At 42.7% G+C, this 13,908-nt stretch overlaps 1 protein-coding gene across 2 annotated transcripts in view; it reads left to right on the top strand.

The window, feature by feature from the left end:
• prkg1l (protein kinase cGMP-dependent 1, like) overlaps positions 1-1,084 on the top strand; it is a 30,519-nt gene extending 29,435 nt beyond the window's left edge. For both annotated transcript variants that reach the window (XM_052562445.1, XM_052562444.1), the window contains exon 20: positions 93-1,084. In XM_052562445.1, the coding sequence (XP_052418405.1) occupies positions 93-191 (99 nt within the window). In that variant the 3' untranslated portion in view covers positions 192-1,084. The remainder of the gene's footprint in view (positions 1-92) is intronic.
• The last annotated feature ends 12,824 nt before the right edge of the window (positions 1,085-13,908 follow it).

The following is a 13,908-nucleotide window of genomic DNA, read 5'->3' as shown; positions in this document are numbered from 1 at the left end:
ACTCTATTCAGCTTATATTATATACTTGTATAACGAACACACCCTTCCAACGATGCATCTGTCCAGTTCAAATAAACATAACCTTTCTACAGGTTCCCTGTGTCTCTGATCACGGAGGATCATCCCTCCTGCCAGAAACCCACACCGAAGCAGCACCACTGGATGATTCTGGCTGGGATGTAGATTTTTGAGTTGTACAATAATGATATTGATAATGTAAACTGGAAAAAATTATGGACTCTGGTCTTCATTTTGCATTGACTTTGCAGTTGATTATTTTAATTATATATTTTTTCTGAGTTGGCGACAGTGCTCAGCTTCAGGACTGGAATTACATTGCACTGCAAGTGTGTCGAAACGCACGAAATGCAAATGTACATCATTCCTATTGGATTTCTTTTTTAATGGAAGCTTATTTCAGTCACAGAATAAAAATATACAAGTAGCATTTACTTCATTCTTTTTTCAGAATTCCATGATATAATCTCTCAATTCTGAGAAGAAAACAAAACTCGCAATTGTTATAGAAATATTCAGAATAGTGAGGGGAAAAGTCACTGTTAGCTACCTTTAAATAATGACTTTTTTTGCAATTACAAGATTATCAGATAGAGTTTATAGTTTATATCTTGTGTCAGAATTGTAAAATAAAATCGCAATTGCTGTTTTTATTGTTTTATATATATTGAAACTGGTGCTCAATTGTGCCAATGACATTTTGAAAAATGTCACCACATACTTTCGCTTTTATGTCCTATAAATGTGTATTTATTTATGATAACCCCCTCAGCCTTCAGTGAGCCGGACAGTTTGACGTTGTTAACAAAGACACATGGATGAATGTCAAAGTAAAGAGCATGATGTGCTTGATTAAAAAGAAACATTCCTGTTAAATTATAGCCAATAAGCCGTGAAAGAGAACTGATCACGGACAAGCACTGTGGAAGGCATAGGGGGGAAAGTCTTTAAACTGAACTGAAAGCATAGTTCTAAGCGCCTAAAGGGTCAAATGTACACAGAATTCTTAGTGACGTCACAATGACAAATGACGCACGTTCAAATGATTCGCACCTTATATCAGTTGAATTACAAAAACATTCAAAATAAAACAAGAACATTATGAATAAAAGTGCATTTAAAAGAAATATGTTTGATATTTTCTAACTGTATTTAACATTTTCACATTACAACTCAATTTGATGTTCATGCTTTTGGAAATTGGTATTATTTAGCATTTTTGGCTAATTTTGACAAATGCTCAAATGAAAGCAGCAACCTCAGTTAAAGATGCAATAACAGCTCTCTAGTACAGTTGTGTTTGCACATCAAATATTTATATTTATAACGTGTTCATGGAGCGCGGAGCAAGTAGCCAATCACAGAGAGAGCTGGTGATTTCTTGAAGGCAATAGCCAATCAGAGCCAAACTGCTAAAAATGCAGTTTGTTTGTTTCGTCCAGTACATGCTCGCGAGTCGCGAATCCACGATTTATAAGAAACAAAGCATAGACACAATAAGACATCTAATTGTGGGACAGAAATATGACACAATTCCCGTCTTGTTGAGTAGTCACATAAACACACACACAGACTGAAGATTTATGCTGCTCAGCTACCAAAAAGGCGAATTAATTATTTAATGTGATGAATCTACGAAGCTCGGTAGGCAATAACTATGGGAACTTAAACACTAGACTTCAGTCACTAAACACTACAGACTCCATGTGGAGATGTCGCCAAAAAAGCATGTTAAAGCTCATAATTGGATGAGGAAGTTTTGGGAATATCTCGAGAAAAGTTGGTGGAGGTTTGTCTGGGGGCAGCCTGGCTTCAGAGGGGGAGCGGGGCGTGATTGTGAAAGGGGCTGAACACTGACTCTGGGGTCCGGGAGGAATCGACCACAGTCAGAGGAGAAGAGACAAACTCTCGGAGGACGGGACGGAGACCCAGATTCCACACACAGGTAAGAGGTTCTTAAAACGTCCAGAAAAAATGGCTTTAAATGCAGTCGTTTCATAAAAAATGTAAAAAAGCCACATTGGTTGCTAAAAAATGTCGATTTCGATTGAAGGAAGAAACTGCCACATTTATCAATGGAATCCCCATTCATTCATTCATCATTCACTTACTCAGTCGCTCATTCGGTCTGTTTAGCATCACATCAGTACTTTAATGCGAATTTAATCTTCACACATCGTCTTTTGAGTGAGTGAAACGATTTGACATGACATTTTTTTCGTCACGTTTCTCTTAAATTTTGGCATCAGCGCGTGACACGTGGAAAGTATTTTGTAAACAGGTGGAGGCGCACTCTCATGAATGCACAAATTCCTTATAAATAGGCTACTTTAAAAAAAAATTACTTAAGAGATTAAACTATTAAAGGGGGGGTGAAATGCTCGTTTTCACTCAATATCCTGTTAATCTTGAGTACCTATAGAGTAGTACTGCATCCTTCATAACTCCAAAAAGTCTTTAGTTTTATTATATTTATAAGAGAAAGATAGTCTGTACCGATTTTTCCCGGAAAAACACGAGCGCCTAGAGGCGTGACGTGTGGGCGGAGCTAAAGAATCACGAGCACCAGTAGGCTTTTGAGTTGAGAGCATGTGGAAGCTGTGACACAGATCCAGAGGCTGAAATTTAACAAGAGCAGCATCAGCAAAGGCGGTATGCTATGTGGTATGTACTGAAACTGTATATATTTGCTTAGCGGTTTTGGAAAATTACTAAGTTCCACTTTATGTCGTCTTTTTTTTTTTTTTTTTTTTTTAAGCTGTACATGTGGAAAGTGCAGTTTGATGACAACATCGCATGTTGTTTACTTGATGTGCTTATGCGCTGATAGCTAAGTTAACAACACAGAGATATTTGAAGCAGTTTTACCCACCGCCTGCGGTTCCAACACACGATCGTGACCCTTTTCCGTTGGGACTGCATTATCCTTAAGAAATAAACGATGTGCAATCCGAAATGCAGGGAACAAACAAAAACACTTGCACAACTCCGTTGATGCTCTGTAAAAATAAACTCCATCCACTGGTCCCTTAATGCTGTTTCTCTTTTGGTAATCTGTGCAGGGTTGTCTTGCCCTGGCAACCAAAAACACACTTCTTTTGTGACTTTTCGCGAGGCTCTCGCTCTGATCAGGCTGTGCTCAGCCTCTCAGTGCTCTGCTGTATGGGAGCGCGCGCTCTTCCGGCAGAAGAGCGCGCACTTAGGACCCATATAAGGAAATTCCGCTCCATCTAACGTCACACAGAGCCATACTCGAAAAAACATCTCGGTTACGTATGTAACCATGGTTCCCTGAATAGGGAACGAGATGCTGCGGTGACGTCACCACGTATGGGAACACCTTCGGTGTGACGAATGTCTGAAGCCCTATACCATCCTGCCAATCCTATTGGCCAAATGGCGCATGGCACCACCCTACGCATGCGCACGCATGATATACCTGGGTGCAGCGCACCATTTCGCTCAGATTTCATGACTGAAGATGAAGAACATTATCAAGGTACGGAACGGCCAGAACCGCAGCATCTCGTTCCCTATTCAGGGAACCATGGTTACATACGTAACCGAGATGTTCCCTTTCATAGGTCACTTCGATGCTGCGGTGACGTCACCACGTATGGGAACGATATACCAAAACGCCTGACGTACCTGATAACTGAGATCCGAGGAAGCATCTGCTCAAGCGGAGAGAACCCGGGAGCCAGGAGCCATCCTCACATCTAGACTGTAGGATTTGATAAAAGTGCTCGGTGAGGACCATCCTGCCGCAGCACAGACATCACCCATAGAAGATCCACTGAGAAAGCTTGAGAAGAAGCCACAGCTCGAGTGGAGTGAGCTTTAACTTCCAAGGGCGAAGCGAGTCCGCGCGCCTCATAGGCCAAAGAAATTGCCTCCACCAGCCAATGGGACATGCACTGTTTTGTAACCGCATGGCCCTTACTTTTATGTCCAAAACAGACAAACAGCTGGTCAGATCCACATAAGTCTTTAAGCTCTCACAGGGCAAAGACTTAGATCTCTTGACCCAGCCTCAGCAGGTGAAAAAGCTTCCAGGACCACATGCTGAAAGTGAAAGGGGTTATATGCGACCTTAGGAACATAGTTAGGCCAGGGCCGCAGCAGCACCTTCACAGAGCCCGGTGCAAATTCCATGCATGAAGGTGAAACAGAAAGAGCCTGTAAATCCCCAACTCTCTTGAGGGAGGATAAAGCCATGAGAAGAAGTGTCTTCAGTGTCAGGAATTTATCCGATACAGTCTCCAAGGGCTCAAACGGATGCCCTGATAAACCTAGCAACACAATGGATAAATCCCATGAAGGAACTCGCACAGGGCGGAAAGGCCTCAGCCGTCGCGCACCCTGTATGAAACGAGAAACTAGTGGATGACGCCCCACAGAGGCACCGCCTATGTATTTGTGGTAAGCTGAAATGGCTGCCACGTAAACCTTTAAAGTGGCTGGTGTTACGCCATCCGAAAAACGATCCTGGAGGAACTCCAGCACTGAAGCCACTGGGCAGTAAACTGGATCCACATTACGATTGCCACACCAGGCTGTAAGCAGTCTCCACTTGAAAGCATATAAGCGTCTCGTAGAAGCTGCTCTAGAATTCAATATAGTCTCAGTGGTTTCAACAGAAGACCGGGACATACTAATGCACTCCGCTCAGTGGCCACGCCCACAGTTTCCACAGATCTGGCCTCGGGTGCCAAATCAGCCCCTGTGCTTGTGATAATAAATCCTGTCTGAGGGGAATCTCCCACGGAGAGCCCGCTAGCAGACTGATCAGATCCGCAAACCACGACTGCGTGTGCCATCGCGGAGCCACCAGCAGCAGTTGTTCCACTCTGTCCTGCCGTATTCTGCATAATACCGCTGGGATCAAACGAATCAGAGGAAAGCATACAGACTGGTCCTGGGCCAGCTGTGAGCTAATGCATCCACGCCCAGGGGCGATGGGGGGCATAGGGAGAACCATAGCGTGCAATGTGTAGTCACGTTCGACGCGAATAAATCCACTTTCGCTTTGCCGAATATCCGCCATAAAAGATTCACCATCTGGGGGTGTAATCTCCATTCTCCCTGTTCCAGAGCCTGTCTGGATAGCATATCCGCTCCGAAGTTCAACGTCCGGGGACATGAACAACTCGGATCGATAGAAATTTGTTCTGAGACCAAAGAAGAACATGTCTCGTCAGCTTGCACAGGGGGCGAGAGTGTAATCCCTCCTAGTGATTCAGGTATGAGACAAACGCTGTGTTGTCTGATCTGAGCAGCACAAGACGGCCGATCAGCAGATTCTCGAATTACTAGAGAGCCAGAAAACTGCCAGTAATTCCAATCGGTTTATATACCAACTGCGTTGTGCAGCTGTCCACACTACATGGGCTGGTAGCCCTTGACAAACAGCTCCCCAACCGGTCAAAGACGCATCCGTCGTGACGGTCTCTGGGAAAGCTCAAATCCCCAGCCGAACCCCGGTAGGAGAAATTCGGTTGGCATCCATAGTTTTAACGACATCACACAACTCCGTATCACCGAAATCGTCCGATGCGGAAGACAACGGGGTGAAATATTTCGTCTTTCCGCCCATTTTTCCACTGAAAAGGGCGCATGTTAAGTAACCCCAGACAAATTACGGGGAATGCCGCTGCCAATCGTCTAAGTGGTTCACCGACGGACGCCCTGGAGCCGCAACAGGGCCAGAGCTACATCCATGCATTTTGAGAAGTACGGGGTCACAATCCGCCGTCTCTAAAAAACGAATTGGTGTATCCGTGACAATTGTGCGTAACACCCATTGAGGAATGCCGGGCAAGCGTTCCACGCGACCCAAAACAATACTAGCAGTCTCAAATTTCCGCTTTCTGCAACGCTGTCATACACATAAATGTCCGTGCACGGAAAAGCCTGCGGCATTCGTGCACAGGGGAAGTGTATGCATAAGAGCTATTGCGTCCCGTTGTGTATAATCCTGAAACGTGTCCACGGCAGGAATTAGACCAACGAATTGAACATCAGGCTCTGCCGCTAACTAAAACGGCGGGTGTGCGAGCCGTCATAAACGGGTCGTCTGTGTAAGACCCTTGAATCGCCCCTCGAAATCTGAAAGCTGGATTGCGCAGAGTGTCTGAGGGATTATTATTTACTTATTTATTTACGCCTGGCGTTACAGCCCGATCCAATGCTGCTCGAAGCGCTGTTTGCTGCGAGACAGTCAATGTTAGAGCGTAGGGACGGCAGTGAGAGTGTTGGATGCGCATTAGCGGTCCAACAGCACTCTATAGTGGAGGGCACAGTCCCTGGTGAACATGAAGGAAAGCGCATGCGTAAACTCGCTGCGTTTCGTTGTGTATAATCCTGAAGCGTATCCACGGCAGGATTTAATTCACCAAGATAAAAATCGGGCCACGTCGCTATTGCGAGAACGTGGCGGCTGTATGAGCAGTCATAAACTGGCCATCTTTGCCAGCCTTTTGTGCCGTCCCTCAAACTCTGAAGGCTGGATTGTGCAGAGTGTCTGAGGGGGCGCTCAAATGATAGCTCAATCCAATGATGCTCGAGGTGGCTTGCTGCGAGACAGTCAATGTTAGAGCGTGGGGACTGCAGTGAGAGGGTTGGATGTGCATTAGCAGTCCAACAGCACTCTCTAGTGGAGGGCACAGACCCTGGCAAACATAGAAAGAAAGCGCATGCGTCAAAATCGCTGCGTTTTGTTGTGTATAATCCTGAAGCGTGTTCACGGCAGGATTTAATCCAACAAGATAACATTAGGCCACGCCGCTAGCGAGAACGCGGCAGCTGTGTGAGCCGTCATAAACTGGCCATATTCGCCAGTCTCTTGTGGCGTCCCTCAAACTCTGAAGGCTGGATAGTGCAGTGTCTGAGGGGGCGCTCAAATGATAGCTCAATCCAATGAAGCTCGAGGTGCCTTTGATGCGAGACCGTCAATGTTAGAGCGTGGGGACTGCAGTGAGAGGGTTGGATGTGCATTAGCAGTCCAACAGCACTCTCTAGTGGAGGGCACAGACCCCGGCAAACATTGAAGGAAAATGCATGCGTCAAACTCGCTGCGTTTCGTTGTGTATAATCCTGAAGCGTGTCCACAGCAGGATTTAATCCAACAAGATAAACATAGGGCCACGCCGCTAGCGAGAACGCGGCAGCTGTGTGAGCCGTCATAAACTGGCCATATTCGCCAGTCTCTATGCCGTTCCTCAAACTCTGAAGACTGAATTGTGCAGTGTCTGAGGGGCGCTCAAATAACAGCTCAGTTCAGTGACGCTCGAAGTGCTTGTGCTGCGAGACAGTCAATGTTAGAGTGAGGGGGTTAAGAACGAGAGGCTTCTTGTGAAGAACCGTAATAAGAGAATAAAATTTGCCGAAATAGACACGACTCGATACGTCTTCGACGAGACTAGGTCGCGGCGGAGTTTGGCGCGATCCGTTCGGCTAGAGAGGTAGTCAAACGGCATCGCTATATAATAGCAGTCCGCCATGTCACTTAATCGTGGCAAAAACCCACGCCGTTCGTGATATGCGCTGATAAGGCTGCTTCCAGGACCTCGAAACCTCTTGGTGGAGGTCCGTGAGAAGGGTAGTTTATCCACCGCACGGATAGCCACATAATAGCACACTGAGGAAGGGGAAGCGCGTTTCTCCTGTCCGCTCGGAGGGAGAGAACCGCTTATGCCGGCCAGAGCATACTCTGAGTTCGAAGCTGCGGTTAGACAACATAGTATAAAAGCAAAACTGCTCCGATTAACGCGCTCGAGTAGGGAAGAGCGAGCAAGTGGAAAAACTCCAGTGAATCACTGTATTTCATAGTCAAGCCGCACATATCGCCCCCATCCAACACCTCGTGCGGGGCCTCGGCGACCGCAGAAGCGAACGGTGGGGGTTAGACGCGAGGCGACTGAAGAAATAGACTCCAGAGCGCGGATACTTTTCTTTATTTTACCATAGCCGTAGGCTATCAAAGAGAGAACATGTAGAGAGGCTGCAAACGAATCTCTCATGAGTGCCTCCCTGTGATAAACCCATTATACAGCTCTTACCTTTCGTTGACTCATCGCGTCCGCGAAAGAGGAGTTAAACACTGCTCGAAGAAAATCGCTGGAGAACGCGAGATGATAGGGCACAGATGATTCGCTATTCCTGAAGGAATTAAATCTGAGCGAAATGGCGCGCTGCACCCAGGTATATCATGCGTGCGCATGCGTAGGGTGGTGCCATGCGCCATTTGGCCAATAGGATTGGCGGGATGGTATAGGGCTTCAGACATTCGTCACACCAAAGGTGTTCCCATACGTGGTGACGTCACCGCAGCATCGAAGTGACCTATGAAAGGGAAACTTTCCGAAACTTGTGACAAACCGGAAGAGGTTTTTTTGGAACAAAAATACTCCTTCAAACGTACAACTTAATTTTTGAAACTTTGTCCATGTTTAGCATGGGAATCCAACTCTTTAACAGTGTAAAAAACTTAGTATGCATGAAATAGCATTTCACCCCCCCTTTAACAATCTAATATATTGTTAATATAGTTATAGTTCATATCAGTGCTGGATTAATAATCACACTTCCCTTTTGAAAACACATGGGTTGGGTATAGGATTAGGCTACCTATTTACACACGGTATAGCCTACTATGTTATGTAATCCTATAATATTCAGATATTTTAAGTGTCTCTATAAACTATTTAAATTATGTTATTGAAGTTTTTCCATTTTATTAGCATTGTTATGTGAGTTTTGCATTTCTGTGTAATCTACATTAAATGCATGGCTACTTTGAATAAGTTTGTAGTTTAATGCACTGATGCAATGTAATGTAATGTAATGGTGTGCTTTCTGTATGTCAAGAAAAATACAACTATAAAATGCTCCAAGCAAACCTGTGCTGTTGAGATGCACTGCTTTAGAACAAAAGACAGTTTTGCTTGCCAAGCAGAAGACTTGTGGAGCATTGCAGATGTTGTGCATGTGTGTGGCAGGTCTAGTCATGCTGAATAGACTTGGGCTGGTTTAACACATTCACACAAAAATCCAAAATTCAAAGGTTTGTTTTGTAGTCAGGTTGGTGTTAGGGAAAATGCTTGGAAATGACACATTTCTGAGCAGCACAAAAGCCATGACAGTAAAAGTGACATGTAGGATGAGACATGTTGTGAGGTGTGTCTTCAGGATACTATTCCCATATTTCATATAGCAATGTTGTGAAATCACAGCCGGAGAACACCCTCCTCCATTCATTAACCATTGGACATGTGTCTCATTCCCTGCCTCCTCATCATATTCCCTTTTAAATCCTCTGGAATTCCACTTCCAGAGTCCACTTCATGTGACATCATATCCTGTGAACCTGATATTTCATCTGCTGCCAGGGGTACAGGTTTTAATTAAGAGTATTTCATTCCAGTGTTGTTATTGTTAATTAAGTCTATTTACAAATATTTTGAATTGATTGAAATAAAGCTAAAATCAGATATGAATAATTGATGAAAAAGTATTTAAGAAAACGTAAATGAAAATTTGAAATCTTTTATGAAAAAGTACCAAAATTATTGAAATGGAGAAAAAAATGAGTAAATTTAAAGATGTATAAAAAATAAAAACAAAACCTAATAAAACGGAAAATGTGAAAATAATAGCTAATTCAAAACAGTAAATAATAGTGTAAACAATACTAAAATAACTATATCAGAGATTTCCCTCCAACTTCTTCAAATAAAAAAATAAATAAAATAGACAATACATTTGTAGACCTATAGCACTATAAAATGTTCAATTACTTATTAAAATGAATGAATTCATCACAGTTGAAAATTACTGTATTACCTAAAATCAACAGTCCCAATGACAGCTTTTGTATGTTTTTTTTCTGAGAGTGTAAGTATATTATTGTACAGGCAAGTTGTTCGGTTTTACAAACAAGTCAAAATAGTTTTTGTGTCTAGATAAACCTATAAAAGACACTTGGCGTCTCATCTCTGCTCTTTGTGAGTTGTTGATATCTGCCGTGTTGGTGTCGGAGAGCTTGGGTTTTCTTCAGCGACGGATGCTGTAAATCTGTAGCCTTTCTTTAAAACGCGCTTTAGTTCATTTAGCACCAGTTTGAGTAATAGCTTCTGTCGCTCTCTCCCCTCTTTGTTCTGTTCAAGTTCCCAAGTGAGTGCCGGAAGCACACAATAGTGCCTGTCTACCTCTGACAATGACCCCAATGAATGAAGGAGGGAGGGAGAGAAAGAGAGAGGTCTGTCCTCACCTGGGATGTGTGATCATTTTCAGATGTCATCTCTGCTACATCCATTTATCTTCAAGCTTTTGTGGACCTGTGTGAGGCAGGGATGTGAAGAGATGCTCAGATGAAAGGGATTTCCCTGTGTACTGTTGTGCTGACTTAACCTTTGACTCTAAAGTGACCACGTGGGGTTTAATGAGACCCTTTCCAATTTAGAAAGCTTTTTTTGTTTTAATTCCTCGTTAATCTGCAAATAATTAAATAAGAATGGCTCTAATGTTTAAAATACTTTTATTAAGCAGAGAGAGATTAAAGTGAAAAAGACATTTATAAAGTTAGAAAAGTTTTTTTTTTTTTTTTTCAAATATTGACACTGAAATATCTGAAATTATAAAAATAACATTTTAAAATATATAATATAGGAAATAATATACAAGGATGTATTATAATTGTTAACTATATAGTGAATAAATTATTTAAATGCATTAGATAAAAAAGTTGTAATTGTAGTATGTTTTTTTTATTTACTTATTTACGTATTTATTTAGTTTTTATCTGCATTTTTATACAGTATAATTCAACAAAAAAATAGTGCAAACCTTAACAAATCCATACTTTGGAAAGGTAGTGTATATGTATTATATGGCATTATATGTGAAAAATAATAATAGTTTATAATAATATATAAACAGACAGTGTGCTGTTTTGAAATTTATTATTACTTTATTATTACTACTTTAAATAGTATTTTACTAAAATTTTATGTTTAGATACTGACATTTCTAGGAAGTTTTTAAAAGGGCTGATAAGAAAATTAATAAACAAAAATAATAAAATTAAATTTTAGTGCCAAATAAGGCTATAAAAATATAAAAATACTTTTTGAACATGACAGATTAATTAGGATAATAATCTAAACCTCTTTTGTTTGTGAAAATTGTATTATTATTTTTATTATTTTACTAATGATTATGTTTTAAATTATGACTGTGTTGTGGTGTGGACATTCTCTGTTTTTCAATTAAAATGCATCTTGAATTATTATTGTAAATATTAGTCATACTGATGCTTCGGCGTCTCTAGAGTTAAGTATTCTGGAGACAAACATCAGGGCACTTGCTGTAGTGGCATTTAAAGAGAGAGGAGGGAGGGCTTTTTCCCTCTCTGTGGGAATACCGATGCAGGGCGAGGGGTGATGACATCATGCTTTGTCCTCCTGTGCTTTTAATGGGGGGAGGGTGAGAGGTTAGGGAACAGAGAGAGAGAGAGAGAGAGAGAGAGAGGTTGAGAATTGAGTCCCGGGAAGTGAGTGTGTTTGGGTCGTCTCATGTGATCGTTACAGATGGTCTCATTGGCAAACACGTTCACACCGGGGCCTCCCAGTCCCCCCATCTCAGGACCAAATCAGTGTGACTGTACTCACTTCAGTGTCATCTTCTGCTGCGGGATGCCATTAAAATTCATTTGCAGCCTGTCAGCAAGAAAACACACCTCTCGTCATCTCCACCTGTCCTTCTGTGTGTCCTGAAACACTTCCACACCTGTGCTGTGTTTATGTTTCGGCTGCGTGTGCGCCTGGCTCCTCACAAATGGCCGAGAGTTATCCGAGCGCCTGTTGTGTGTCGGCCAATCATCATTACTTCCTCCTGGCATTCAGATGAGACCCGAAACATTCGTTGGTTTCTCTCAGAGCTGATTGCTTTTCATTCAGGTTTTGTGCTCAGACATCTTTAAAAGAAATCAATGAGAGCGGTCAGTAATTTAGAGTCACTGCACATTATTTTAATTTGGTGTTAATGCACCAGATCATTTTAGATTAGAGTTATAATAATGTACTATAATTCCTGGTGGTTTTTCTAATGATTATTACCTTTAGTGTTTTGTAGTCGCCACAGTTTTTTTAATAATAGGTCGCTCAAGGTCGTGCCTGTACAGTGATTTGTACCTAGGGTTGCAAAGGGGCTGAACATTTCCGTAAACTTTCCAAAGTGTCCAAAGAATTCTGAAAAGCTTCCAGAAATGTTCTGCCTCTTTGCAACCCTAATTTTACCACAGTTAACGGTTCTGCTTTGTATTGTGTTGACTTGATTTTCGATTCAAACAATTACTGAAGTATGTTTTACAATACATTGTTTTTCTACTGCAAAATTGTGACGGTGGACTGAAGGAAAGTCAGGAAACAGATGCAAGTTAAGTTTTAATGAAGTGAGATGAACAAATAGACACACAGGAACAATGACGCTGAGAAGACGAAACCGTGGTGGTGGTGAGGAGGGGAGGAATCCGGATGATGGCGGAGAGAAGGTGAGTAGTCCGGATGATGACGGGGAGTAGGTAGCAGGAGTGGATGGCACAGGAACTGCGGGGAATAGAGCCGAAGGTAAGTGTCCGTGGCTGAGTGGATGTGCGGAGAGTGGATGAGGTTCTGGGAAAAACACAGACATCCAACGCAGACAACACTAAAGCCAACAAACAGGATAACGGACATTAAACAACGATCTCACAAACACAAGACATGAGACAAGCCAATATATAGGGAATGAGTAATGAGTGACAGCTGTTGCTGATGACAATTAACGGAGACGCCCACAATCTAATCAGTGCAGACGCAGAACACACAGACTTCACCACAAAGTGCAAACACCCCGAGATCACGGTTTCTCTGCAAAATAATGAGCCATGATATAGTATGAAAGTTTGTGTTTGTTTGTTAATGAGTGGTTTGAGGACACACTATTGTTTTTAGATTTGTTGTGTGAAAATTATATCTTTTTACTTCAAGATAAAAACCTAACCCTGCCCAGAATTTGCACAGATGGCATTTTGTTACTATTATTTAAAAATAAATACTTCTTGTAAATGATGGGTTTGTTGTTCAGTATTTAAACAAATAAGATGTACATTTTAGATATTATCATTGCAAACTATAGGCTAATTGAGTTAATTTCATTTGCATTTATAATGTTGCTGTTATGATATATATACAATTAAAATATGGGCAATTAAATATGTAATATTCCAATGCCTGTACATGTTACGGTGTTCAGGGATAGGAGGCTGGAATAACAGGAGAACACAGTTTATCATGGCACAAGCAGAGGAGCAGGTAGTGCACAGTGAGGTAATGAAGCTGGAGGTAGTGGAGATGAATGGATCCGATGGTGAAGAACACAAGATGCTGGAGGTAGTGGACACACACACACACAAACACATGCACACACACACACACACACGATGGAGAGTTGGAGACACTGGAGATCGCTGGAGAGAGGTAAGCAGAGAGATAGGTTAGTCCTTAGAGCAAGCAGGCAGGTATGACCTTGTTGCAAACGAGACCGGACGGTGACTGGGTGCGTGTGTGTGGTTTTTATGGGAGAGGATGATTGTCAGTGGATGAGGAGAAGGTGGGAGTGATTAGTACTCAGGTGAGGGAGTGCGCTGTGATTGGTTGGTGTTGGAGCCTGGCGTGTCTGTTACAGTACCCCCCTCCCCATGGCCCGCTCCTGAGGGTCGAGGACCCCGACGACATGGTGGACATCGTCTTCCTCATGGAGCTGGTCTTTCAGGGTGATCGGAGAGGAAGGTGTCTAGTAGGTTCGGATCCAGGATGTCGTTGCGTGGGACCCATGATCGTTCCTCTGGAC

The sequence above is a fragment of the Carassius gibelio genome, chromosome B8 (genome assembly GCF_023724105.1).
Source record: "Carassius gibelio isolate Cgi1373 ecotype wild population from Czech Republic chromosome B8, carGib1.2-hapl.c, whole genome shotgun sequence".
Taxonomy (NCBI): Eukaryota; Metazoa; Chordata; class Actinopteri; order Cypriniformes; family Cyprinidae; genus Carassius; species Carassius gibelio.
Note: the sequence above shows the minus strand (reverse complement) of the source record. Positions and strands in the feature narration are given on the sequence as shown.